This window comes from Sorex araneus, chromosome 4 (assembly GCF_027595985.1).
Source record: "Sorex araneus isolate mSorAra2 chromosome 4, mSorAra2.pri, whole genome shotgun sequence".
NCBI classification, from domain to species: Eukaryota; Metazoa; Chordata; class Mammalia; order Eulipotyphla; family Soricidae; genus Sorex; species Sorex araneus.
This window is the reverse complement of record NC_073305.1, coordinates 195,845,434-195,873,182: the sequence shown is the minus strand read 5'-3', so window position 1 is coordinate 195,873,182 and position 27,749 is coordinate 195,845,434. Positions and strand designations below refer to the sequence as shown.

Sequence of the window (27,749 nt, the reverse complement as noted above, 5' to 3'; positions counted from 1 at the left end):
TTTTATTCCAGGGTGGGTGGGGAGCAAAGCAGGTGGTGCTCAGGGGGAGGGTCTTACCCCGGAGTCCTGCATGCTATGTGTGCGTTCCAGCCCTTTGGGCCACCCCCAGTCTTCCACATCCTGTCATATGTTATGCATATGCACATACATGCATACACATATGTGCGCAAGTATGTATGTGGGCCTGTCCCAGCGATACTGCACTGGCGTTTCCAAGCCTGCCAGGTAAGGGCTGCTCCAAGCCTAGTGTTGCTCAGGTTTGGTGGCACCGGGGTCACAGGCTACACCTGGCAGTCTAGAAAGCCAGCAGTGCCGTGTGGAACTTGGGGTCCCAAACATCCCAGGCATGTGCTCCACCACTTGAGTTATCTGTCCAGCCCCTAATGACCATCCTTGTGGTAAAAGGGGCCATTCCCAGCAGCTCCCAGAGGCTACTCCCTAGCAGAGTGCTCAGGGGATCACGGGGTGCTCCTCCACATCAGTCCAGGCAGACAGTTGTGTTTGTTTTAGAGCCACAGCCAGCGATGCTCAGGGATACTCCTGACTCTGTGCTCTGGGATTACTCTTAACAAGCTTGGGGGACCATATTTGGTGCTGGGAATCAAACCTATGTTGGCCACTTGCAAGGCAAATGCTCTCCCTGCTGTTATATTGCTCCAGCTGCCAACAAGTCACTTTGTGGGGCGTGGGGTGGGGGGGAAGCGCTGGGCCACTTCAAGCAGTTCTCAGGGCTTGCTCCTGATTCTGTGCTCAGGGGTCACTCCTGGTGGGGCTCAGGGTACCCCACAGAGTACTGGTGATCAAACCTGATTGGTTATGTGCAGGGCAAGTTTTTAAATTTAAATTTTTTGGGAGGGTTGCTTTTTGGGTCACACCTGGCAATGCACAGGGGTTACTCCTGGTTTTGCATTCAGGAATTACTCCTGGCAGTGCTCAGAGAACATATGGGATGCTGGGACTCGAACCCGGGTCGACTGCGTGCAAGGTAAATGCCCTACCCGCTGTGCTATTGCTCAAGCGCCTTAAAATTATTTGTATACCAAAAAAAGAAATGTTTAATATGGGACTGGGCAGATAGTACAGTGGATAGAACACTTGCCTTGTATGTGGCCAACCTAGGTTTGATCCTTGGCATCCCAGATGGTCTCCGAAGCCCTGCCAGGAGTAATTCCTGGGTCAGAGTCAGAGCCAGGCGTTACCCTGAGCCAGGTGTGGCCCCAAAACCAATAAAATCAAATGTTTCTTGCCGGGGCCGGAGTGATAAACCAGCAGGTAGGGAGTTTCCTTAGCACCTGCCAGGAATGATCCCTGGGCACTGCTGGGGTGGTCCCAAAGCTACAAAAACTAACAAAAATCCTTGTTTCCTTGGTCGCTCAGATTTTCAGAAAGTCCCTTTGCACTTGAGTATTTATTATCTGAACCACCAAATGACAGCCCTGAGTGTGACCCAAAAACAAACAAACAAACATGTTTCTAGCCAGGGAGAGAGCTCCAAGGGCACGCACTGAGCCCCCAGATAGATCCGTAGCACCCCAAGTCCTCTCGAGCACTTCTGGGTGATAACCCTGCAGGTGCTCAGCACCCAGTACCTCCCCCCAAAATAAAGTTAATGTTTATTTAGATTGAGAAATCACAGTGGATTTCAAATGTTAACGTGACAAATACTCTACTTCAAAATCTAGAAAAACAACGTTTGTAATGCAAAGGCCACAGTCTTTAGACTTCTAAATATCCCCATTTCTTGCCTTCTTCTTAGATGACAACATGACACGAGCCTTCCCCCCTCAACCCCCCAGCCCATGATTTTGTAATTCTACTTTGTATTCCTTCTCTCAGTCTTCCCTCTAGAAAGGCTAATTAAACTTGTTTCTTTTATTTATTTATTTATTTATTTATTTATTTATTTTCATAGAATCACCGTGAGATACAGTTACAAAGCTTTTATGAAACTTGTTTCTTTTGTTTGTTCTTTTGGTTTTTGGGTCATGCCCTGGGATGCACAGAGGTTACTCCTGGCTCATGCATTCAGGAGTTACTCCTGGCGGTGCTTGGGGACCATCTGGGATGCCGGGAATCGAACCCAGGTCGACCGTGTGCAAGGCAAATGCCCTACCTGTTATGCTATTACTGGGCCAGAGGGTACAGTGGGTTGGGCATTTGCCTTGTGGCCCACCTGGGTTCTATCTCTGACACCCCAGATGGTCTCCCTGAGTCCTGCCAGGAGTGATCCCTGAGCACAGAACCAGGAGTCATCCTGGAGCGCTGCTGGGGTGACCTGAAACTACAAAAACAAACACAAATCCTTGTTTCCTTGGTCACTGAGATTTTCAGAAAGTCCCTTCGCACTTTAGTACTTGTTATCAGAGCCACTGAAACCTCTATCAAATTCTCTGGATAGAGGAGAGGTAAGAGTTCCGGCTGGCAGAGGATCGGCCTGTTGAAATTGACGAGACTCATTAACCAGGGCAGTGGGCGGGGCGGGGCGGGTTGGCATGGGGGGGGGCGGGGGGCAAAGACTAAACTCTAATCTCTGGAGCTTCCAGGGAGGGAAATGCAGACCTGTTGGGGTTAGAAGGGGCAGCTGAGGGGGGCCCTGAGGGGAAGGGTTGGGACTGAGTCTCCACACAGTGGGACAGTTTGTTGTGACTCATTACCGTAGGAAAATTCAGGCTAGAGACTGTTTAACACGACTGGAGTGAGATGGGGCAAGGGGCAGCCAGGAGACCGCTGAGGGCGAGTGACAGCATGCAAATCACGGGTGGAACAGGAGTGCCCCCCTAATCCTGGGTGGGGCAGACAGTGACCAAGGCAAGGGGGACTGAGGTGGCCTGGGGCTGTGGAAGAAGCTCTGGTCAGCTAGAGAAAGGACTTCAGCCACACTAGGGGAGGGAGGTCTCGGCCCGGGTTCCGGGGCGATCTCGAACACTCTTTAAGGAACTGGCCTCATAGGATTGGATTTTCCCAGTTTTGTTTTGGGCCAGCTCCCGAGCTGTGCTCAGTGCTTACTTCTGTAGCACTCTTGTGGGCTCGGGGAACCAAATGGGGCCGGGGACCGAACCCAGAGCAGCCCTTTGTGAGGCAGAGTCCTGCCCGCTGTGCTATCTCCACCCCCATCACACACCCTCTTTAGGGAAAGGGGCTTTTTGAATTCATTTAGGTTGTGTTTGGGTTGCTTTATATGCTTGTTTTGGGGCCACACCTAGTGGTACTCAGGGGCCGCTCTCAGCTCAGTGCTCGGGGATCGCTGCTGGCAGTGCTGGGGTGAGTCGTGTGTTGCCTGGGTTCAGCCCCAGGGCTCCTGCTGCAAAGCCTGTGTTCTAGCCCTTTGAGCTCTCTCCAGCCAGAGTGTGAAGAGCTGTGAGGCCTGGAATCAAGTGTTTGAAATCTCACAAACAAGCTTGGTAATCACTGACCCGGACACAGTAGGTGCTCAGCAAAGTTTGATTCATTTCTTTTATTCATTTCCCCCACCCCAGGGGCTGGGTGCTGTCCTCCCTCGAACAGAAGCGGGATCTGGTCCTCAGTGATCAACAATACAGGATTTGAATGTGCAGTGAGCCTACCAGCAGCCTGTCTGCTGTCCAGCGCTCAGTCCCACACCCCAGATGAAGTATTCAGCCCTCGAGGTGCGTCCCCCCAGAAGAGAAGATATGAGCACTCCAGAGCGGGGAGTCAGAGCTGCAGAGATGCTGAATTCTACTGAGCACGAGTAGGAGCATGTGAATGAGCACGTTTGCAAGTGTGTCTGAGTGTGTGTGAGTCTGTATGTATGTGTGTGAGTGCATATGTGTGAATGTATGTGTGTATGTATGTGTATATGTGTGTGTCTGTGTGAGTGCATGTGTACACGAGGAGTGTGTATATATATGTGTGTGTACATGTGTGTATGTGTGTGAGAGTAAGTGAATGTGAGTTTATCTATGCATATGTGTGTTTACGTGTGTATGTTCATATATGAATATATGTATACATATTTGTGTGTATGCATTAATGTGAGTATATGTGTATAAGTGCATCTGTGTGAGTATATGTTTCTGTAAGTGTGCATCAATGTGTCTGTGTGTGATTGTATGTTTGTGTGAGTGTGTGTGTGTGTGTGTACATGCGTGCACGCTGGGGCAGGAGGAGGGGATCCCCGGTGAGCCTGGTCTGCCTGGCTCCAGCCAAGCCGGCTGCTTCCTGCCCTCTGTGACCCGCCACCCCGGAGCAGGACCCAGGCAGGCAGCAAGGAAGGGCAGGGGCGCGGGGAGTCCACTGGCGGCAGGAAGATAAGTGCACTGGAACGAGAGGTCACCGCAGGCCTGGCTGTCCTCACTTGTGTGTGTGTGTGGGGGGGGGGGTGCGGAGGCACTTGGCAGTCCCTCCAATTGCCGAGACTCTTCCTTCCCCGGAGCCCCTCCAGGCTGGCTCCTCAGACACACTTGCTGCGCGGTCCTTCTCCTTCCTGGCCCTGACTCCTGCAGCAACAATGGGGGACGCAGTGACCCACACTGGAGGGACCCTGGGGTCCAGTCCAAGGCATTTGGTGGGAGGAGCTCTGCTTTCCTGGACCCTCCCCTCTGACTGATGGGATGTGGGGGGCTGGCAGAGAGGAAGGGCCCTCCCAGTCATCCCCAGGGCCCCCAGGAGCCAGACAGGAAACAGCTCAGGAAAGACAGCAGCAGCAGGGGGCCCAGCCCGAGGGGTCACGGGACAGTGAGAGTGACCACTGGGATTTGGAAAACCATCTCATCCTTCACTCTCCCGGACCCACCTGCCTTTAAACAGAATTTGTTTTTGGTTTTGGTTTTGGGGTTATACTCTGCAGTGTGGGGATTTTCCCCTAGGATCTTTGCGACGCTGGAATGGGGACTCCAACCCTGGCGTCCTGCGCGCACGGCCGGCGCTGAGCTCAGCGCTGTCTCTCCAGCCCCCAGCTCCACACAAAGTCGGTTTCCTTCCCACCTTTGCCAGCGCAGGCTGCGAGCGCGGGAGGGCCCCGGTTTGGAGATGAACGTACCCCCCGGACCCCCTAAAGAGGGATGGCGGGGACCGGGGGGTGTGGCGCAGCGGTCCCGGTACGGGCGGCGGGCCTGGCCTGCACGCAACCGGGGTTCGACCCCTGGCACCACACACACAGAGATGACCGGCGCGCGGGGATCCCCGGCGGGGGCGCCGCTGGCTGCGTCCCTCGACCCATCCTCAGAAAGTCGCGTCGCGATCCGGTCCCCGGCCTCGGCGATCGCGGCCCGCTGCAGGGCGAGCGAGGGCGCGAGCCGTGCGGGGCCCGTTTCACGCCGCACGCGGGGACCCTCCGTCGTGCAGCGGGTGGCGGGGCGCGGGGGGTCCCGGCGCGGCCGTGCGGCACGTCGGGGCGGTCCCGGGCAGGGCGCCCGCCGCCCCTCCCCCTTCTGCAAACTTTCTCCAACTTCCCGACCTGCTCCGCTCGGCGCCCCGCTCGCTCCCCTCATGAATTATTCAGCAGCGCGCGCTCCAATCAGCGCGGCCGGGCCCCTCGGCGAGCCCGGAGCTGCCCGCGCCCCTCCCGGCCCGCCGCGGCGCCGCCCGGCCCAGACCCGGCCCAGACCCGGCCCCGCGCCCGGCCCCGCTCGCCTCGCCGCGGGCTCTCACGGTCCCCGGCGGCGCGGAGCGCACTCGGCCCGGGCGGCGCGGCGGCGCGGGTGCGGGGAGCCCGGGGCGAGCAGGGGCGGCCCGGCGGGGCGGGACCCCGAGCCCGGCCACGTCTCCCCCCTGCGCCGCGGCTGCCCGGACGCCCCCCGCCCGCGCGCGCGCCGGGGACGCGGGGCCACACCTGGGCGCCACCGCCGGGTGCCCGGCGCGCCCGCATGGGCCGGCGCTGAGGGCCCGGGCCGAGCGTCCCGCGCGCGGAGTCGGCGCCCACCCGCCCAGGGGGGGGGGCTCAGACCTGGGGGGGCTGGCGCCCCCCAAACTCGGATCGGATCCAAGCGGAGCGAGAAGGCGCCATGGAGCTCCGAGCCCTGCTCTGCTGGGCTTCGCTCGCGGCCGCTTTGGAAGGTGAGTTTCCCGGGGGTGGGGGCGCCCCGCCCCTCCAGGGCCCCCCCAAAGCGGAGCCTCGGAGCCGAGAGCCCGGTCGCAGCCTCCCCTTCCCGGCACCCCGGCCTCAAACTCTCCCGACCCGCAGAGCTGGGGCGGGAGGGGGCGGGGAGGAGGCGGCCCAGCGGGGTGTGGAGTTTTCTTTTGTTTGGGAAAAAGAGCAGGATCGGACTCGGATCCGGGACCTTCCCCTCCCGGGCTCCCCGAACCGTCCCTCCCGACTCCGAGGCCGCGGCCGCCTTTCCGTGGCCCTCCGCTCCAGGCTCCCAAAGTCTCGGAAAGTTTCTGTCCCTCTCCCGCCACGCACGAGGAGAGGTTTCTGGGGCGCCCGGCAGAACTTTGTGCTAGGCCATAGATCTCCGCGACCCCCACAGCCCTGCACGTTCGCACCTGGAGTCTGGACCCTGAAGCCAGCCAGATTAGCCACCTTCTGCACCCCGCTCCCCACCCAACCGCCGGCGCTCCCAAAGCCAGTGTCCTGGTGGAGGGGACCCCTCCCCCATGTCCCCAGCTGCCATGGACCCTCCCCACCTGAACTCAGCTAAATGCCCCCTTCTCTGCCTCTCTGAATTCCTGGTGTCTCCCCCGCCCTCTCAGTTCCCAAACCAGGGGGCCCAAAGCCCAGGGATGCTCCTCCCCAGCCCTAATCTCCTTTCAATGAGCTGCCTCCTCCCCTCCTTCATTGCCTGGCATCAAAGGGGTCTCTAGGGGGGCGGTTGCTGGGGGGTGTGAGAAGGAAGAATCAAAAGCAGCCAAAACCTCCTGTTCCAAGGACTGGGTGTGCGGAGAGACTTGCCCACAGGCTGCGGGGAAGGAGAGTGTCCGGCATGGGCTGGGGGCCCTGTGGAGGGGAGTGTGGAGCAGAGGTCATGCCTGTCACCTGGCCGTGTCCCCAGGCCCTCGCCCCGTGCTTGGTGCTTTCCTATGGTCCGATACTCCTGTGGGAGCAGGAGGGGCTGTAGCCCCATTTCACAGATGAGGACATTGAGGGTGAGAAGAGGTCTGAGCTGATGAGGGAGAGCCGGAGCCGGAAGGCGAAAGGGCAAGGGCAGCCAGTGAGGGGCAGCGGTGGCCGGCAGGACAGAGTCCTAAGGAGAGAGATGTCCAGGCAGGGTCCTCACCTCCCAGGAGCTGGACTGCAGGGGAGAAAGTGAGGCTGCCCCAGGACTGCTGGAGCAGACAGTTGTAAATGAGAGACAGGAAAACGCTCTCCAGGCTGGAACAATGGAGGGTGGGGACGCGCCGCCAGCCACCCCTTCCCAGAACCCCGGCATCCTGTCCCCAGCCTGAGGGCTGTCTCCTGCCACCCATCAGGGTCCCGGGGGCTCACCTCCGTATCCCACCTGGTCCCGGGTCCTGCGTGGTCCTGGAGGAGGCGGCCCCACCCCCCTGCCTCCTCTTCCTCCTGGTACTGAAGGACGAGGGAGGGGAAGGAAGGGGGGGCTCCTCCCCCAGGGGTCGCCTCTGTTCCTGGGGGCCTCTTCTCTACCCTGAGTCCTGCCTCCCCCGGGAGTCCCCTCCCTGCCCCCTTCATTACCAGGGGCTCTGGCCTCTCTCCTAATTCCTCCCCTCCCCGAGGCCAGGCCCAGGTGTGTTCATCCCCCCCCTGCACCCCCAGATAGACACGCCTAAAATCTCCTCCCCTTTCACTTCCCGTAACCAAGTCCAGATGTGAGGCCTCTGCAGGCTGGCCGGGCGGGGGGAGCCCGGCACCCCACAGCGCCCCGGCCCCCAGCACCACTTCCTCCCCTGGAGGTGCCAGGGAACTGGTCAGGATCTGGGCTAGCCCTCAAGGACTAGAGGGTTTGGCTCCCAAAAGAGGTGGGGCCCGAGGAGAGTGTTTGGGGAGGCAGCAGCGTTGGGTTCAGGTCTTAAGGTCTATAAGATTCTGTAAGAAGGGGGTCCCGGCCAGCAGCCCCTTGCCCCCCTTCACGGCAGACTCAGGCCCTCCAGGCTCACCTCAGAGCTGCGTGTCCACTCCCCCCACTCTGCCTCCCTGGCTCCCGCAGGCCCGGGTCTGGGGGGGGGGGGGGCCGAAGTGGCTGCTGAGGGCAGGGCGGGCTCCCCTTCTCCCACCTGCTGCAGCTCGCTGGCCTCACCTGGCTTAGTTCCCACAGACCCCATCGTCTCTCTCTTCGTCTGTCTCTCTTAGAGACCCTGCTAAACACAAAGCTGGAAACGGCCGACCTGAAGTGGGTGACGTACCCCCAGGTAGAAGGGCAGGTAAGTCCCCCTGAAGCTCTGAAGCTGGGGCTCAGGGCCGCGGAGTACAGAGGAGGGCACTTATTTTGCACATGGCTGACCTCGGTTTGATCCCTGGTATCCCAAGGGTGTCCTGGTGTCCTAAGCGCAACAGCAGTGATCCCTGAGCACAGAGTCAGGGGCACCGCAGGTGTGGCCCCAAAGCCAAAGTAAATAAGTAAATAAAAAAAGACTTCTAAGGGGGCCGGAGCGATAGTACAGCAGGAAGGGCGCTTGCCTTGCACAGGACTGATCTGGGTTTGATCCCCGGCATCCCATAGGATCCCCCGAGCACCACCAAGAGTGATTCCTGAGTGCAGAGCTGGGAGTAACCCCTGAGCATCCCCGGTGTGACCCCAAATAGCCAGAAAAAATCAGACTTTGAACAAAGCTGGGGTTCAGGAGAGAAATTAAAGGGAAGGCGTCCCCATAGCTGATTGAGTCCCCCAGTAGCAGAGAGCATGTCCCCTCCCCTGGTCCCCGGTCTCTTTATTTGTTTTAGTTTGGGGGGATTTGGGGATCACACCCAGTGGTGCTGGGCGCTGTTCCCAGCTCTATCCTGGGTGTCTGGGAGGGAGCCAGCCCAGCCCCCGCGGGCTCTCCTGACACTGTCCCCGGGCACGGCCCCTGTCCGTCCCTGCAGTGGGAGGAGCTGAGCGGCCTGGACGAGGAGCAGCACAGCGTGCGGACCTATGAGGTGTGTGACGTGGCGCGGCCGCCGGGTGTGCAGCACTGGCTGCGCACCAGCTGGGTGCCCCGGCGCGGTGCCGTTAACGTGTATGCCACGCTGCGCTTCACCATGCTCGAGTGCCTGTCCCTGCCCCACGCCAGCCGCTCTTGCAAGGAGACCTTCACCGTCTTCTACTTCGAGAGCGACGCCGACACGGCCACGGCCCTCACGCCCGCCTGGATGGAGAACCCCTACATCAAGGTGCTTCCAGGACCCCGCGTCCCGCTGCAGCCCCCCTCCCCTCGGGTTCCCAGCTACAGCTCATCCTCCAAGACCCAGCTCAGAAGGCTTCTTAGGACACTGGCCGATACGGGCGGCCCCGGAGGATCCCCAGCTCCGCCCCCCCCCATCTGTATCCATTCTTCCCCCCCCCCACCGGGCCCTGAGTCCAGAGCCCGGTGGTGGCGTCAATTTGTAGGATGAGCCAAGGGTTGGAAGGGGCTGCGGGAAGTGCGTGGGAGACGCGAGCAGGTTCTGCAACAGGAACTGGGGAGGTCAGGGTATGGGAAGAAGCAGGGGGTCCTGAGGACGTGGAGGGCGGCCGCAGTGAGTGTCCTTCTGGCCCCGCAGGTGGACACAGTAGCAGCTGAGCACCTGACTCGGAAGCGGCCCGGGGCCGAGGCCACGGGGAAGGTGAACATCAAGACCCTGCGGCTGGGCCCCCTCACCAAGGCCGGCTTCTACCTGGCCTTCCAGGACCAGGGCGCCTGCATGGCCCTGCTCTCCCTGCACCTCTTCTACAAGAAGTGCGCCCAGCGGACCATGAACCTCACCCACTTCCCGGAGACCGTGCCCGGGGATATGGTGGTGCCCGTGGCCGGCAGCTGTGTGGCCGATGCCATCCCGCCACCCGGGCACAGTCCCAGCCTCTACTGTCGGGAGGATGGCCAGTGGACTGGACAGCCGGTCACAGGCTGCAGCTGTGCTCCTGGATTCGAGGCCGCTGACGGGAATGCCAAATGTCGAGGTGAGGGTCCCCATGGAGCCGGCCCTTTGTGGGGGTGAAGTTTCTGCTGTAAATATTCTTTCTTTGACAGGGGGGCGGGCTCATTCCCAGAGATGCTCAGGGGTTACTCCTTACTCCTGGCTCTGTGCTCGGGGATCACTTCTGGTGGGGCTCAGCGGGCCTTATGAGGTGCTGGAGGGTGAACCTGGGTTGGCTGTGTGCAAGGCAGGCGCCCTCCCCGCTGTACTATCGCTCCAGCCCCACTGCTAGGAATTTATTTTTCCTCTCTCTCTCCTGGGCACTCGGGAGGGCAGGCCAGTCTGAGTCTCCAGCAGCGCCGAGCTCTCTCCCGCCCACTGTCTTCCTTCCTGAGACTTGTCGGGGCCCTGCCTGGGTCAGATGCCGAACTGGGGTGCAGGAAGTCTCCAGAATCGCGGATCCTGTTGGGCTCAGAGAGCTCGATGCACCCCGGGGTTTGCTCTGATTCACCAACATCACTCAGCACTTTGCGATTTGGGGTTTGTCCAGATTGGGAGGGGCGGGGGGCGCGGAATGGACGAAATCACTCCTCTTTCCTTGTGAGTGCCGCGAGGCAGCTCAGCTCGAAGACCAACCTTGAGCTCCAGCACCACACACACTATATTTCTATCAATCAGCTCCATTCCCGACACTGGCGCTTTGGGTGTTAAGTGACACACCAATGTCAAAATGCTAGTTTCGATTTTGTTGTTTTTGGACCACACCCAGCGGTGTTCAGAGCTGGCTCTGCGTTCAGAGGTCACCCTTGGTGGGGCTCGGGGGACCCTGGGGATCCCTGGGATTGAACCTGGATTAGTCCTGTGCAAGGCAAGAGCTGTCTGGCCCCGTTTTTGTTTTTTTTTTCCCCCCTCCGTTTAGCAAGGGGCCGCTCCCAGGCTACACTGAATGGTGCTCAGGGGTCCTGAAGTGCAAAGGGTCGAACCTGGGCCCTCTCCAGGTGAAGCTCGCGCCACAGCCCCTTAAGTCCCTGGATCTCACTTTGCTTATTTAGACCCTGATGTACAGGGGCTGACCGGCCTTATGTCTTGTTGCTAGGTAATCCAATCCAGGAATGCTATACTCCAAATTTACTTTCTTCTTCTTCTTCTGTTTTTCTTTTTTCTTTTTTTTTTTGCTTTTGCACAGGGGTTACTCCTGCCTCTGCACTCAGGAATTACTCCTGGCAGTGCTCAGGGGACCATATGGGATGCTGGGAATCAAACCTGGGTCAGCTGCATGCAAGGCAAACGCCCTACCTGCTGTGCTATTGTTCCAGCCCCTCTTATTTTGTTTTGAGTCCACACTGGCAATGCTCAGGGTTTACTCCTGGCTCTGTGCTCAGGGATCACTCCGGGTGGACTCAGGGGATCAAATGGGGTGCTGGGATCACTCCCTCCTTCCCCTTATGGGGGTCAGTGCATTTCTCCAGACCGCCCTTTGGGGGGTTGTTGTGTGCCGGCTGTTGATGGCCTGTTTCTCTCTCAGCCTGTGCCCAGGGCACCTTCAAGCCCCTGCCTGGGGAGGGACCCTGCCAGCCATGCCCAGCCAACAGCCACTCCAACGCCATTGGCTCCTCCATCTGCCAGTGTCGCATCGGGTACTTCCGGGCTCGCACAGACCCCCCGAGTGCACCTTGTACCAGTAAGTGATCCTTGGGGAGGACCCCCAGCGCCCACCCTGCCCCCTCGCTGCTGCGGGGCCGACCAGGCAGACCCTCCCTGACACCCCTCTTCTCCACAGCGCCCCCCTCCGCCCCCAGAAGCGTGGTGTCCCGCCTCAACGGCTCTGCGCTGCGGCTGGAGTGGAGCGCGCCCCTGGAGTCCGGCGGCCGTGGGGACCTCACCTACGCGCTGCGCTGCCGCGAGTGCCGGCCGGGGGGCTCCTGCGCGCCCTGTGGGGGCGACCTGACCTTCGACCCCGGACCCCGGAACCTGGTGGAGCCCTGGGTGACCGTTCGGGGGCTGCGTCCTGACTTTACCTATACCTTCGAGGTCACCGCCTTGAACGGGGTGTCCGCCTTAGCCAACGGGCCCGGGCCGTTTGAGGTGGTGAATGTCACCACCGACCGTGAGGGTGAGCACGGGGGCTGGGTGGGGACCCCACGAGGGTCCCGAAGGAAGAAAGGCAGGGATGGGGAGGGCTGACCACAGACTGTGCATGTGCTAAGACCCCCAGCACTGCCAGGAGTACCCTGAGCACTGAGCTGGGAGTAGTTACTGGGCGACTTCCGAAAAGCAAAGCAATGTAGGGCCTGGGGAGCAGATCCGCAATAATGTGAGGGGTCAAGCTGCAGAAGCAGGAAAGACACAGGGAGGCTGAGAGTGGGACGGACAGAGAGGACATGGGCCGGACAGCCGACGGAACTAGAGAACTGGGGGGACTCGGGGACAGCCCTGCAAACAGAAGGGCGCCAATGCGTTCTCTGCCTGTCACAGTGCCACCCCCGGTGTCCGACATCCGGGTGACGCGGTCATCACCCAGCAGCTTGAGCCTGGCCTGGGCTGTGCCCCGGGCCCCCAGCGGCGCGGTGCTGGACTACGAGGTCAAGTACCACGAGAAGGTGAGCCCGCCCCCGCCCCCGGTGGGTGTGGCCAAGGGCGGGGATTGTAGGTTTCAGGCTCTGCTGCAGCCAATAGGCTGAGCTTCGACCCGCGCCTTGGCCCCTCTGAATTCCGGATCCATTGGTGATGATCCCCTTGGTGCTGGAAACTAACTGTCCAGCAGAATTTTTTTTAGGGGGCAGGCAGTTTTGGGGGCACATCTGGCGGATTCCGGGGAACCTACGAGGTGTCGGGGATCCAACCCGGGTAGGCTGTGTGCGAGGCAAGCGCCCTGCCCACTGGGTATCACTCCGACCCTGTCCCGCAGACTTACCACAATGCTGAGAAGCACTCCGCACGGTGCACTTAGGGACCACGAAGGGGCTGGAGCAATAGCATAGCGGGTAGGGCGTTTGCCTTGCACGCGGCCGTCCCGGGTTCGATTCCCAGTATCCCATATGGTTCCCTGAGCACCACCAGGGGTGATTCCCGAGTGCAGAGCCAGGAGTAATCCCTGTGCATCGCCAAGTGTGACCCAAAAAGCAAAAAAAAAGGGACCACAAAGCCCCCGTTTGCTGCGCCCTCAGATCGAAAGGCTCGTGATGGTGTGTAGTGTAGCGCTGTGGCAGCAACAAAGAATTTGGGGTCCTTCTTACAGCCAGCCCCTTCTTCCCCCTGGACAGGGCACTGAGGGCCCCAGCAGCGTGCGGTTCCTGAAGACTTCGGAAAACCGGGCCGAGCTGCGGGGGCTGAAGCGGGGGGCCAGCTACCTGGTGCAGGTGCGGGCACGCTCGGAGGCTGGGTACGGGCCTTTCGGCCAGGAGCATCACAGCCAGACGCAGCTGGACGGTGAGCCTGGGTAGGGCGGGGCTGCTTCTGCTGCTCCTGTGCTCCCCCCCAACCCCCGAGTTTCTCAGATAAGTCTCAGATAAGTTGCTGGAGGGTCCCAGCCCAGCAGCTGGTGTGCGGCCGGCTGGGCGCTGTGTGCACTCTAGCAAAGCTTGATCCCGGTGCCCATCTCTCAGCAAGAGAATTGGAAATAGCAAGAGGCCTCTCTAGGGCTCCAAGAATTAAATAAAGGAGCTTTATGCATTCTTTTTGTTTTGTGTTTTGGGCCACACCTAGTGATGCTCAGGACTGACTCCTGTCTCTGTGCTCAGAAATCAGTCCCAGTGGTGCTTGGGGGACCGTTTCATTTGGGGTGCCGGGGATAGAGAAGCCTGGTTGGCTGCGTGCAAGGCGAGTGTCCTCCCTGCTGTACTGCTGCTCCAGGTCTGCTCTATGCATTATTTTTTTTGACTTTTTAGATCATACCCAGCAATGCTCAAGGCTTACTCCCAGCTCTTCACTCAGGAATTACTCCTGGCAGTGCTCTGGGGATCAAAGGGGATGCCTGGGATGGAACCTGGGTCAGCCACATGCAAGGCAAATGCCCTCCCCGCTGTACTATCGCTCCATCCCCTGCTTTGTGCATTCTGATGGGCTGACTGGGAGACATTCTAAACCTTCTATTTTTTTTTTTTTGGAGGGGGGTTGGACCATATGGGATGTTGGGAATTGAACCCAGGTCGGCCACTTACAAGGCAGGTGCTCTCTCCACTGTACTATCACTTCACCTCCAACTTTGTGTTTTAAAATGATTTCACTTATTTTTTATAACAAAGTGTATGAGTCAGGGACCTTTCAGTCTTTCCAGACTTCGGGGGTCAGCAAACATGAATCTGCTTTTTTCCGTTCACTTTTGGGCCACGTCCAGCTGTGTCCAACGTTTACTCCTGGCTCTGTGCTCAGGAATCACTCTGTGGGGGGGGTGTCAGGGGTGCATAGGATATGGTGGGTGTCGAGCCTACATCGGCTGAGTGCAAGACAAGCGCCTTATCCCCTGACTGTTTCTCCAACCCCGGTTTTTCTTGGTTTTTATTGAGGGATAAGTGGCATTGACCATCTGTTGGTGTCAGGCATAGACAAAATAATCAGACATTTGTAGACTGAAATGCTCAAAAGGTTAGTGACCCCATCAGCACACTCAGTTGACTCTTAAGAACTTGGCAACTGACCGGCCACTCCACAAAATTATGGTCCAGTTGTCAGCTGGATACACCCATCCCCCACCCCCAGGACTTCCTTCTCGTTTGTTTTGGGGCCACTGCTTGTGGCGCACGCACAGGGCTTGTTCCTGGCTCTGTGCTTAGGAATCACTCATGGCAGGGCTCAAGGGACCCTAGATGGTGCCAGGCAACAAACCTGGCAGGTGCCCTACATGCTATTCTGTCTTTCCAGACCTGCCCAGGGACTTCATGATGGGTCACATCCAGCAGTACTACTCCTGGATCAGTGCTCAGGGGACCATGAGATGCCGAGGGTGGAACCCCTCTCTGCCACATGCAAATCAGCACTCTAGCCTTTGAGTCTTAATCCCCTACCCCAGGAACCGTGTATTTGCCAACAGGAAGTTTGTACTTTTTGGTCCCTCATCTGCCTCTTCCAATACCCCTTTCCTCGGGCAGCAGTGGCTTCCAGATTTGCCTGCTCTGGACGTGTTTTTTATTTTTTTAAGTTTTGTTTTTGTTTGGGGGCCACACCCGGTGCTCTCAGGGCTTACTGCTGGCTCTGCACTTAGGCATCACCACTCTTGGCAGGCTTGGGGGAACTTTATGAGTTGCTGGGGATCGAACCCAGATCAGCTGCTGCAAGGAAAGTGCCCGCCCTGCAATACTGTTGCCCTGGCCCCCATGCTCTGGGCATTTCATGCAGACAGAATTGCAGTGTGGGGCTGCTGGTGGCTGGCAGCTGCGTCATTCTTTTCCATCCGGTTTCCAAGGCTTGCTCCTCCGTGCTGGGGCATGTACCCAGACATCATTCCTTCCTGTGGCTGGAAACTATTCCACCGCTTGGCTCTGGCATGCTCTTGATCCATCTGTTGATGGACATTTGGGTAGCTTCCCTCCTTTGGGGCTGGAAACCTCCACGTTTGCCCTGGGAAAGCTCGATTCAGATGGGCCGTCGAGTGGTCCCAGGGGTTCAGAGCACTGCAGGGTGATATCCTGCTCTGGCTAACAAATCAGGGCCCACAGGCCCTTGGGGAACAGTTGGGAAACCATCTTCCTGGCCTGGGCTGCTGTGTCCCCACCTCCACCTCGGGACTGGGCCCAGTTCCTCCAGGAGGCTTCGTCCTGAGCGGGTCTAAGCACCTTCCTTCTTTCCCCCAGAGAGTGACGGCTGGCGGGAGCAGCTGGCCCTGGTGGCAGGCACAGCGGTGGTCGGGATTGTGCTGGTGCTGGTGGTCATTGTCATTGCAGTTCTCTGCCTCAGGTGAGGGCCCTGGAGGAGCCAGGGATATCCCTGTCCCCCTCACCACACACAACACACACACACACACACACACACACACACACACACACACACACACACACACAACTTCCCCAGGAGCTGCTTTCTTTTTTGTTTGGAGCCACACACCCATGTGTGTTCAGGACTTCTCACTCCTGGCTCTGCTCTGAGGAATCACTCTTGACGGTGCTCAGGGCACCCCATGCGGTCACTGCATGCAAAGCAAGTGCCCATTTCTGCTCCCTGCACATATCTTTCCTCGGCGGACAGCCACGGGCATGCAGATGCGGACCCGGGTTTACCTTTTGCTTCCTCCTCTCCTAGGAAACAGAGCAACGGGAGAGATGCTGAGTACTCTGACAAACATGGCCAGTACCTCATCGGGCACGGTGGGTCGGCCTGGCCTGTGGCAGTAGGTGAGGGTGGGGGAGCGGAAGCGGGGTTGGAGACTGGGGGGAGTCATTTCTTTGCTCACTAACGGGGGTGCTGGGCGTCCGACTCCACAGGTACTAAAGTCTACATTGACCCCTTCACGTATGAAGATCCCAATGAGGCAGTGAGGGAATTTGCCAAAGAGATAGACGTGTCCTACGTCAAGATCGAGGAGGTGATTGGTGCAGGTGAGCCGGGGTGGTGATTGGCACAGGTGGGCGGGGCTGGCGGGCGGACGGGTTAGTGATTGGTGCAAATGAGCGTGCGCACAGGGTGGTGATTGGTGGAGACGGTTGGGGAGGGCGGGTGCGGCGGTGTCCGAGGGGCTGATGAGCGTCCCTTGGCAGGTGAGTTTGGCGAGGTGTGCCGGGGGCGCCTCAAGGCCCCGGGGAAGAAGGAGAGCTGCGTGGCCATCAAGACGCTCAAGGGTGGCTACACGGAGCGGCAGCGGCGCGAGTTTCTGAGTGAGGCATCAATCATGGGCCAGTTTGAGCACCCTAACATCATCCGCCTGGAGGGCGTGGTCACTAACAGCGTGCCGGTCATGATCCTCACGGAATTCATGGAGAACGGAGCCCTGGACTCCTTCCTGCGGGTGAGCTCCTCTCCCCCGCCGAAATAAAAGCCAAGGAAGGCAGGACAAATAAATGGGAGCATGGGGGCTCTGTCCAACTCTCTCTCTCCAAGGAAGGGCTGGGCTCCGGGAGCGGAAATGTGGACCAAGTCCAGATATAAATGAGCCGTTTTTATTTTTTTTTTGAAAAAAAGTGGTTTTTTTTTTTTTTTTTTTTTTTTAATTGAGGGGCCACATCTGGCTGTGATCACGACTTCAGAGCTGACTCCTGCCTCTGTGTTCAGGGTTCGCTCCTGGTGGGATTCAGGGAACCGTAAGGGGTACAGGGGACCAATCCCGGGTCAGTGCCATGCAAGGCAAGCTCTTTCCCTACTGTACTGTCTTTCCTGCTTTTTTTGGAGGGTGGCCATATGTGCTCATTCTCCGTGCTGCTCGTGGTGTGCCCCAGCGGCAGAGTGAGTGAGCCCAAACCTGGGCTTCCACAACAGGCAAAGTCCCGCCCTGGGGGCCTCCTCCCAGCCCAGAATTTTCATTTTGTTGCTGTAACAAGTTTAGCTGAATTTCATTTTATTTTGTAGCATTGGGGCAGGGTGGGGGGGGCGGTGTCACTTGGTCGTGCTCCGGGCTTATTCCTAGCTCTGTATTCAGGGTTCACTCCTGGCAGTGCTTAAGGGACCCTATGAGTGCCAGGGATTGAACCTGGGTCGGCCATGTGCAAGGCAAGTGCCCTCCCTGCTCTACTATCTCCCTGGCTCTATTTTGTAGCTTTTTGGTTTTGGGGGCCACATCAGGGGCTGTCCTTGCTCTGTACTCCGCAGCCATTCCTTTGGTGCTTGGGGCTCCGTGTGGTATCGGGGTGTTTGCATGGAGCTGGCAGGATGCTAGACACTTAGCAGTGCACACCCAGGTCTCCGCTGACTCTGCTTTAGGGAAACCACATGGTGCTGGGGACAAAGCTTGGGTCATCCCTGCACAAGGCCAGCGTTGAAAGGAATCGAAACATTTTCCTTGCCAACAGCGCACCCTCGCCTTGAGCTGTGTCCTGGTTCCTCAGGCACTCTTGTCTGTAGACACGTGTGTTCTCTCAAACTTGTCTGTTAAGCGTCCTGGCCTGTCGCTTTCTTTCAGACAGGGTCAAGCATTCCACCTGGTGCATGCATAGCTGCTGGAGCCTCTTTCCGGCTCTGTAGACAGGACAGTCCCTTGTCACAATACTCCCACCTTGTTCCCCTAGACATCTGGCCCGCAGCCCAGATGGGGCAATTTGGCAGTAACTATTTCCTTGTAAGGCCAATGGTTTGGTAAAGCCCCAAAGTAAACGTCTGCGGCCGGTCCCCACTGGGGTGCTGCTTCTCTTGTTTGCTTGGTTGGTTTTGGTGTTTGGGCCACACCCGGCAGTGCTCAGGGCTGATTCCTGACTCCTGCATTCAGGGATCACTCTTGCAGCCTTAGGGGACCGTATGTGGTACCGGGGATGGAACATGGAAGGCACGCGCCCTCCCTGCTGTACTCTCGCCCAGGGCCGAGGGTGCTGCATCCTTGACAGGGCATAGGAGACTCCAGGCTCCCTGGTGAGTGACAGTGTGGTCGCTCCATAGGTGCCGTGATGGTCTCAGTGGACCGGAGTCTGACTCCCTCTTACTAGCAGAAGTCCACTGCAGGGAAGGGAAAGGGCCCGTCTTATTTGGGGGTGGGGTAGAGACATCACCCCGAAATAACGTAGTAGTGCTCAGAGGCCGTTCCCTGTGTGGGCCTGGGGAGCCACTCCCCGGGGTGCGCAGGAGACCAGGCAGTGCTGGGGATGGAACCCAGGACTGATGCGCCCCACCCCTTTGAGTCACCGTCCCAGCCCAATGGGTGTTCGTAGATCCCACTGGTGGATAGGAAAGAGCCAGCTCTGAGCAGGGAGAAGGGTGGCTGGGTGGGTGGAGTGGAAAGACCCAGAGCGGGCAGGAGACCAGCAGACTTAAGAAACAGAAGTCAGGGGCTGGAATGATAGTACAGTGGGGAGGGCACTTGCCTTGCATGCATCCCTGGAGTCCCACATGTCCCCTGAGCATGCCAGGTATGGGCCAATCCTCTCCCCCCACCTCCACACACACCAACAAGGAAGGAAGGAAGGAAGGAAGGAAGGAAGGAAGGAAGGAAGGAAGGAAGGAAGGAAGGAAGGAAGGAAGGAAGGAAGGGAAGGAAGGGAAGGAAGAAAGGGAAGGAGGGAAGGAGGGAAGGAGAAGCCAGGGGTCGGCGAGATAGTCCAGCGGGTAAGGCACTTAACTTGCACATGATTGACTCAGGTTTGATCCTGGGCACCACCGGGTGTGGCTCAGGTTTTTTTTTAAATTAATTAATTAATTAATTAATTGCTTTTGGGGTCACACCTGGCTCTGCACTCAGGAATTATCCCTGGTGGTGCTCTGGGGTCCATATGGGATGCTGGGAATCGAACCCGGGTCAGCTGCGTGCAAGGCAAATGTCCTACTCACTGTGCTAATGCTCCAGCCCCCAGGTGTGGCTCAAAAACCAAGAAAAGAAAGAAACAGAAGCCAGGGCCAGGGAGAGAGCACAGGGCGCTGAGCACGTGCTCTGCATGCAGGAGCCCCGGGCCCAGTTCCCAGCACCACATAAGGCTGCCTGAGCACTGCGCTGAGAGAGCCCTGAAATACTGCCAGGTGTGGCCCACAAAACAACTCAGAAAGGAGCAGGGCAGGAGAGAGCACTGTGAGGGGAGCGCTTGCCTTTCTTTTGTTTGTTTTAGGGCCACACCCAGTGGTGTTCAGGGCTTACTCTCAGTTCTGGGCTCTTGGATCGCTCGTGACAGGGTTCAGGGTGCTGTGGTGCTGGGGATCAAAGCCAGGTCAATCGCTGTCCTGTCACTCTGGTCCCTGAGCGCCTGCCTCGTTTGCCGCTGAGCTGGGTTGGATCCCTGCCTTAAATACAGCCCCCCAGCACCAACAGGAGTGATTTCTGAGTCAGAGTGGGAGTAAGCCCTGAACACCAAGGACTGTGGCAAAAAGAAAAGAAAAAGGAAAACAGAAAAGGGGGGGTCCAGAGCGATAGTACAGCGGGTAGGGTGTTTGCTTTGCACGTGGCTGACCCAGGTTTGATTCCCAGCATCCTATATGGTCCCCCAGCACTGCCTGGAGTAATATCTGAGCATCACTAGGTGTGACCCAAAGAGAAAAAAGAAAAAAAAAAAAGGAAACAAAATGCAAGCTGGAGAGATAGCACCCAGCCTAAGGACCACTGGTGTCCTGCTGACCCGGGTTCAAATCTTCAGTACCACATGTGCTAAACTTCCTGAGTACTGCCAAGGGTGACTGTCGAGCAGAGCCAGGAATAGCCCTTGAGGACTGCCCGCTGTGGCCCCAAGTTCCCCCCCGAAGAAGAACATAGCCAGTGGGTATAAGCAAGTCAGGGTGTGATGGTGGGTGGGATCCCACGGGTGGCACAGGGCACCGGGGTCCGGGGGACCCATGGCCGGAGCAGCTGCAGTCTGAGGGGCCTTTGGACGGTGCCTGCAGGGTATGGGGTGATCTGAGGTCCCTGGGCAGGGGCTGGGGAGCTGGCGGCCTGTGAGGAGCCCGCAGGTGTGGAGCAGGGGCTGGATTTGGGAAGGTCTGGGGCGCTGCCCCTGCTGGCGATGCTGAGTGGAGAGCACCCACTGAGCATGTCGAGGGAGGTGAGGCCCGAGGCCTGGATGACAGCTGTGGATTGTGTCCAGCTGAACCCAGCAGGGGAATCGCGTTTGCTTCTCTGACCCACTGCACGCCTGAAGTCAGTTTTGGTGCATGGCCGCAGGCCCTAGCCCCGCCCTTCCCTGGGTTCCAGCGCTCTGCTGGCTCAAGGGCTGGTCAGCAGGTCTGGGTCAGCCACGGACATGTGCTGCTTTCCGATAAAAGAGCGTCTTTGATTGGAAGCTGGGCGCAGTATGTCCTTGGAGGGAATCACCTGCTTTGATAAGGCACCAGGTTCAGAAGGAGCAGAGGGGCCGGAACATAACATAGCAGGGAGGGTGCTTGCCGTGCACGGGGCCAACCCAGGCTCAATCCCTGGCATCCCATAGGGTCCCCCGAGCACTGCCAGGAATGATTCCTGAGTGCAGTCAGGAGTAAGCCCTGAGCATCTCTGGGTGTGTCCCCAAAACTGAAAGAATGTATATATATATATATATATATATATATATATATATATATATATGTGTGTGTGTGTGTGTGTGTGTGTGTGTGTATAGGTGTGTGTATATGTATATGTGTGTGTGTGTATATCACTGTCACTGTCACTGTCATCCAGTTGCTCATCGATTTGCTCTAGTGGGCACCAGTAATATCTCCACGTGAGACTTATTGTTACTGTTTTTGGCATATCGAATACGCCAAGGGTAGCTTGCCAGGCTCTCCGAGAGGGGCTGAGGAATCAAACCTGGGTGGGTTGGCCTCGTGCGAGGCAAACGCCCTACTCGCTATGCTATCACTCCAGCCCGTGTGTGTGTGTGTGTGTGTGTGTGTGTGTGTGTGTGTGTGTGTGTGTGTGTGTGTACAAAGGAAGAGAAATGATGACTACCTCTGCCAGTCTAGGGCGGAGCCAGGTAAGGGTCCGAGCGTTCTCTGGGCTGGGGAAAGCCTTTGGGAACTGGGCGTGGCCGGTGATGGGCAGGAGGGCAGGGGAGCGTCTGAGCGCACGCCACCCTCACGTTTCCCGCCCCCGCGTCTCCCCGGTTACAGCTGAATGATGGACAGTTCACCGTCATCCAGCTGGTGGGCATGTTGCGCGGCATCGCTTCGGGCATGCGGTACCTGGCCGAGATGAGCTACGTGCACCGAGACCTGGCGGCCCGCAACATTCTGGTCAACAGCAACCTGGTGTGCAAGGTCTCGGACTTCGGCCTCTCGCGCTTCCTGGAGGAGAATTCCTCAGACCCCACCTACACCAGCTCCCTGGTGAGGCACAGGGTCCCACCTAGGATCTCCCAGGGTCGGGTGGGGAGGGAGGGGCGACAGGTGGGAGTCGGGGAAGGGGGTTTGAGGAGGAAGACCCCGCAGAGGAGCCCGTCAGTTTTGGGGAATCTCACTTCCAGGGGGCTTGGAAAGCAGCGGCCTTGGATGCTGGGAGGTGTGAGCGAGGTGTGAGCGAGACCTGGGCCACCTCGCTCACCTCTCCCTCCCCTGTCCCTAGGGAGGGAAAATCCCCATCCGGTGGACGGCCCCCGAGGCCATCGCCTTCCGGAAGTTCACCTCAGCCAGCGATGCTTGGAGCTACGGGATCGTGATGTGGGAGGTGATGTCCTTCGGGGAGCGGCCGTACTGGGACATGAGCAACCAGGACGTAAGTGTCGCTGGGGACAGGGCCTGGGGGATACTCGAGAACTCAGGGATAGGGGCTGGAGCAATAGCACAGCGGGGAGGGCATTTGCCTTGTCCACAGTCAACCTGGGTTCGATTCCCAGCATCCCATATGGTCCCCTGAGTGTGAAGTCAGGAATAACCCCTGAGCATCGCCGGGTGTGACCCCCCCCCAAAAAAAAAGAACTCAGGGCTAGTTCCTCAAGCTGTGGAGGGCACCAGGGAGAGTTGATCCCCTCAGGTGAGCACTGGAGGTGGAGCTGGGAGCCAGATGGGAAGGGACACGTATAGATCAGAGTCCAGGTGCCGTGGGAGAGTGGTGGAGGGATAAGGCACTTGCAGCCTTGGCCCCGGCCAGGACCATACCCAGATCTACCCTTGGGGGTCGAGGTGGAGAGGGGACCGTGGTACCATTCTCTCATTCGGTCACTGGTTTCTTTGTTTTGGTTTGCTTGGTTTTGTTTGGGGGCCACATCCAGTGGTGCTCAGGGCTATTCCTGGCTCTGCAATCAGAAATCACTCCTGGGAGAGCTTCAGGGACCTTCTGGGATGTTGGGGCTTGCAACACGGGTCGGCCGGGTACAAGGCACGGGGGCACGGTCCTTCGTCGTCGTTGTCCTCCCTGGACCCCTCACCAGCGCTTGCTCCATCCTCACAGGTCATCAATGCCATCGAGCAAGACTACCGCCTGCCGCCGCCCCCAGACTGCCCCACCTCCCTGCACCAGCTCATGCTGGACTGCTGGCAGAAAGACCGCAATGCACGGCCCCGATTCCCCCAGGTGGTCAGCGCCCTGGACAAGATGATCCGGAACCCGGCCAGCCTCAAAATCGTGGCCCGGGAGAATGGCGGGTAAGGTCCCCTGAGGCGCCCTCTGCCCTTGCCCTGTCCTGTGGGTGGCGTGAGGGGATGTTGCGGGACTCAGCACCTCCCGCCCCATCCCTGCTCTGCATCCAGGGCCTCACACCCGCTCCTGGACCAGCGGCAGCCGCACTACTCTGCCTTTGGCTCGGTGGGCGAGTGGCTGCGCGCCATCAAGATGGGAAGATACGAGGAGAGCTTTGCCGCCGCAGGGTTTGGATCCTTCGAGCTCGTCAGCCAGATCTCTGCAGAGTAAGTGGCAGGAGCAGAGGAGGGCCAGGCTCACTCGCCCCCATGGGCCCAGGCATCAGGGCTGGAGGGGTTGAGAGATCGGGCACTGTCTGGAGCTGCCTGTGCCCCACCCCACCCCCTCCACACATACACACACACATATGCACATGCGCACACATACACGCAGGCATGCACGCGTGCGTGCACACACACGCACACCCCGTCCGTGTCTCCCTCTGGGTGTCTCAGTGTTCCAGCCCTGTGTTTGCAGCAGTCCGGCCGCTCCAGACATTTCCCTCCCATAAAAGGCCAAGTCTGGACGAAGTTTGGGAATGTCTTTCCAGCGTCAGTGCTAAGTGATTTTCTGATTCCAGCACCTCCCGAACTCTCACTTTCCCTACTTGGCCTCGCTCTCATGTCCTCCCGCTGGCCTGCCCGTTTCTTGTCAAAGGTCTCTGCCTGGTCCCAGGTCTCTGCTTCACACCACAGCCATGGAAGGGAAATCCAGGCCCGGGGTGTACTGGACCACAGGCCAGGGCAGGTCAGCTCCCAAGGGGACCTGCCCGGGGCTCAGACACACGCTTCTCGACTCAGCCCTGCCCTGCCACAGGGCCAGGTCTGCTGGGGTTTCTTCCAGGGCCCGACCACCAGGTGGTCCTGAATGCCGGAACCCTAAGGTTCTGGGGGCCATGATAGCCAGGATGGATCATAGTCGTTCCATATTCAGTCCTTTGCACCATCATTCTGCTGTTTTCCCTTTTTTTTTTTTTTTTGCTTTTTGGGTCACACCCAGTGATGCTCAGGGGTTACTCCTGGCGGTGCTTGGGGGACCATATGGGATGCCGGGGATCGAACCCGGGTCGGCCGTGTGCAAGGCAAACGCCCTACCCACTGTGCTATCGCTCCGGCCCTGTTTTCCCTTTGTGTGTGTGTGTGGGGGGGCACACCAGTAGTGCTCAGGGACTACTCCTGGCTCTGTGCTCAGGAATTACTCCAGGCAGTGCTCAGGGGACCATAGGAGATACCAGCGATCCAACCCAGGTCAGCCGAGTACAAGGCAAATGTCCAACCCACTATCCTATCACTACAGCCCATTTTTGTTTTTGATGGATTGATCCATCCCAGAGACGGCCCTGTGAGGCTCTGATGGTGAACCATCTTCCTGGCCTAGTTCTTTTTGTTTTGGGGCTGCACCCAGCAATGCTCAGGGGTTACTCCTGGCTCTGCACTCAGAAATTACTCCTGGCAGTGCCCGGGGAACCGTGTGGAATGCGGGGGATTGAACCCAGGTTGGCCATGGGTTCCTCCCCACTGGACTTTCGCTCTGGTCTCTCCTGGGCCAGCTCTTGCTCCCCATTTCCCACCTCTCCTCAGTCTCTGGCGCTGGGATGGGGCAGGATGGGGCGGGGGCGGCCTGCTTGCCATCTTGCTTCACCGTCTTCCCTTCCTCAGCCCTTTTCCTCTCTGCTGCTGCTTTCTCTTCCATCACAACCTGGAAGTTCCTTCCCCAACGTCATTTTGGAGTCTCCTCTCTAGTGTGGTATTTTGTCCACCTCTTCTCAACTCTGGCAGCTTGCTGATCCCTGGGAAGGGCTGGTCCCCTGTGCGCCCCCACCTGTGCTCTGCCGCCCAGCTCCTCTAGAATTTGCCTGGCAACAGCTGACGCCACTTTCCTCCCTAGCATCCTGATTGGCTAGCAGCCCTGAGACCCCAGGCGCTGAGCTCAGGAGCCCCAGACTTCACCTTGCCCTCCTGTGCTTCCCCCCCAGGGACCTGCTACGGATCGGAGTCACGCTGGCGGGACACCAGAAGAAAATCCTGGCCAGTGTCCAGCACATGAAGTCCCAGGCCAAGCCTGGAGCGCCAGGCGGGTCAGGCGGACCAGCCCCCCAGTACTGACCTGGCCACCCCCAGCTCTGCACAGTGGGAAATCCCCCACCGGAGCTGAAGTTCCTCGTCTTCTGGGGCAGAGTCGGATGATGGGGACCCCAGAGGCCCCCGCCCCATCCCTGCACCCCCACTGGATTGCACTTTGAATGTGGGGATGGCAGTTCGGAGACACAGGGCCTGGGGACGGGACCTGGGGGGGCTGGGAGTCGCGTGTGCCCCCCGCAGGGAACCCCCACCCCACCGCACAGGGGAAGGAAGCGCCATAACCTGCCCGCTCCCCACCGCCTCTGCCCAGGCCCCTCACCCCGAAGAGCCCGGCCCGAAGACTCTGAAGACCAAAGACAGAAGCGGGGCCACCGGGAGCCCCAAGTGGAAGGAGAGGCCCAGAGGCGGGAAGGGGCGCCCCGCCCGGCGACCAGGTCACCGGGCTGGGGGTCCCCCGCCTGCTGCCGCCCCCACCCCACTCGCGTCCTTGTAAATGCCCCCGCCCCTCTGCCGCCTTCATATTGAAGGTTTTTGAGTTTTATTTTTCGTTTCGGTCTGACTTTGCCTTCCTGCCTCCCCTGGCCCCTTTCTCCTCTCCCGCCCACCCCTGTCAGAACGTTCGTGCTTGGGGGGGCCCCGTTTCACCATCACCGCCTCTGCCCAGGCTGAAACAGGGACCCGTCCTTGTGTCCGTGCCCCCAACAGTGCCTTGGTCACCCCCAGCCCCACGTCCCTGCGCCCCGAGTCCCCCCAAGCTGTGTCCACGAGGGGGTGAGGGGTGAGTTGCTGGTGGAGGAGCCTGAGACAGACGCTGGTGCTTGGAGGGCCCCTTAAATTATATTTAAAAGTCTTTTTTTGTATAAATAAAGGAAAATGGGAAGTGTCCCGGCTCTGGGTTGACTGGGAACTGGGAGGAGTGGAATGTGTTTGCGGAGCGGAGGGTCTGGGGGTGGGAGCCCCGACAGCTGTGAAGGGCTGGGTGCTTGGTTCCCAGCCCCTGGGTGCAGTGGGGTGCGGTGGGTGGGGGAAGGGGGATGAGTCATTGGCTCTAACGGCTCCAGATGGTTCTGCCAAAAGCCTGGGGCACCTCCGGGGAGGGGCTGGTGCCCAGCCAGGCGAGGGTCTGTGGGAAGGGGGGCCCTGGGCTCACACCCTGCCCTCTCGGCCCAGAGGGGGTGAGGGGGCCACCCGGTCAGCAAGGAGCCAGATGTGGACCAGATGTGGCGACTGGATGTTGTTCAGTGGCGGGGGGTGGGCAGGGCCGGCGGGCGGACAATTCCCCTTTCAGGGTGCTGCCCCAGCAGGTTCTCCGAGCAGCTGGGTGTTCGCCAGGCTGCTCCTCCCAGACAGGAAGCCCGGCCAGGGTCCCTCGTACCATTCTCTGTTCCTTCGCCCCGCACAGCACTTCCCACCCGTGGGGTCTCCCTCATTTCTGCATCTCACTTGGCCCCCCACGCGGGAATTCCAGGCCCCCTAATCATGGTTCCTACCCTCTCCTGGGAGCAGGGATTGTCCCCAACTTCAGGTCTCTCCTGCTCTCCTGGAGCCCCTAATGACCCCACCCACCCTGGCCAGGGACCCCAGGGAGGGCTGGTAGGGATCTGGTCCTGCTGAGGATATGGGGGGGGGGGGCAGCGGGGTCTGTGGATGCGAAGCTGCCGCCCTTGCCCTGACCAGTCTGTATCTGGGTAAGGTGACCTTGGCTGCCGGGAAACGGCAGGTGGAGAGCGTGGGAAGGGCCCGTGTGCGGGGGACTCTGGCCCCCAGGTTATAGCGGGGCCAGCCCCATTCCACACACCCCTGACAACTTCCCCCCACACCCAGCTGCCCCCAGCTAAGGAAGAGAAAGCTGCGCCAGGCCGGGCCGGGGAGCCTGCCAGGGGCACCCCTCCCTTCCTGGGGCCCTTCCCACCCAAGCCGGGTCACGTTTAAGGAAGCTGAGCTGCAGCAGGAGAAGCGGCAGCTCCAGAGGCCTTTCTGGAACCCACTCTCTCCTGTCCCGTGTCCTGGCCTGGCTCTCCCAGCTGGCCGCTCTCCCTTCCGCAGAAAACCCAGCAGCAGGGCGGGGCCAGCACAGGGCAGGGAGGGGCCTATTTGCACACGGCCCCCCCAGTTCCATTCCCGGCACCCCCTAGACTCCTCCGAGCCCTCATGGGACCCGCGGAGGTGGCCTGGGCTCCATTCCCCAGTTCCGCAGGCCCTTGGCAGCACATCCTCGGGTCCTGGCATTCAGACACCAGCCTGCTTGGCTGAGAATCATCAGAAGGGGCCTCGGGACCCCTGAGCCATGAGCCACATACTCACCACCTCTCCCCCCCCCCCCCCGCAAAATAAAGAAACCCCAGGAAGCCCCAGCCCCCGGGCTCCTGAGGACTGTCCAGGCAGGGCTGCAGACGAGGTGTCCCCTGTGGGTGCCCCTGCCAGCGCAGGTCAGCACAGGTGACGAACGCTCCCCACAGGGCCCGGGCCTACTCACCCCTGCAGAGGCCACCTCGGCCTCCTCAGTCACTGCCCAGAGCCAGTGTCTGGGGAGACCCCGGACTCCCTCCACCTCGCCCTGCCTGCCTGGAGGGTCACT

The 27,749-nt window shown here is 59.3% G+C and overlaps 1 protein-coding gene across 2 annotated transcripts; it reads left to right on the top strand.

Annotated features, from left to right (window-relative positions):
• Window positions 1-5,759: 5,759 nt before the first annotated feature.
• EPHB4 (EPH receptor B4) lies at window positions 5,760-26,054 on the top strand. Of its 2 annotated transcripts, none has more exons than XM_004617305.2 (17): window positions 5,760-6,015; window positions 8,207-8,277; window positions 8,939-9,226; window positions 9,596-9,992; window positions 11,475-11,630; window positions 11,730-12,062; window positions 12,425-12,549; window positions 13,213-13,378; window positions 15,739-15,841; window positions 16,184-16,248; window positions 16,366-16,479; window positions 16,639-16,886; window positions 21,587-21,802; window positions 22,038-22,187; window positions 22,863-23,056; window positions 23,162-23,317; window positions 25,066-26,054. In XM_004617305.2, exons 1-17 carry the CDS (start codon window positions 5,964-5,966, stop codon window positions 25,193-25,195), a joined length of 2,964 nt encoding a protein of 987 aa, XP_004617362.1. In that variant the 5' UTR covers window positions 5,760-5,963; the 3' UTR covers window positions 25,196-26,054. The 2 variants fall into 2 exon arrangements, with proteins under 2 accessions (XP_004617362.1, XP_054990284.1); XM_055134309.1 differs by having other exon boundaries at window positions 16,184-16,275.
• Window positions 26,055-27,749: the final 1,695 nt, after the last annotated feature.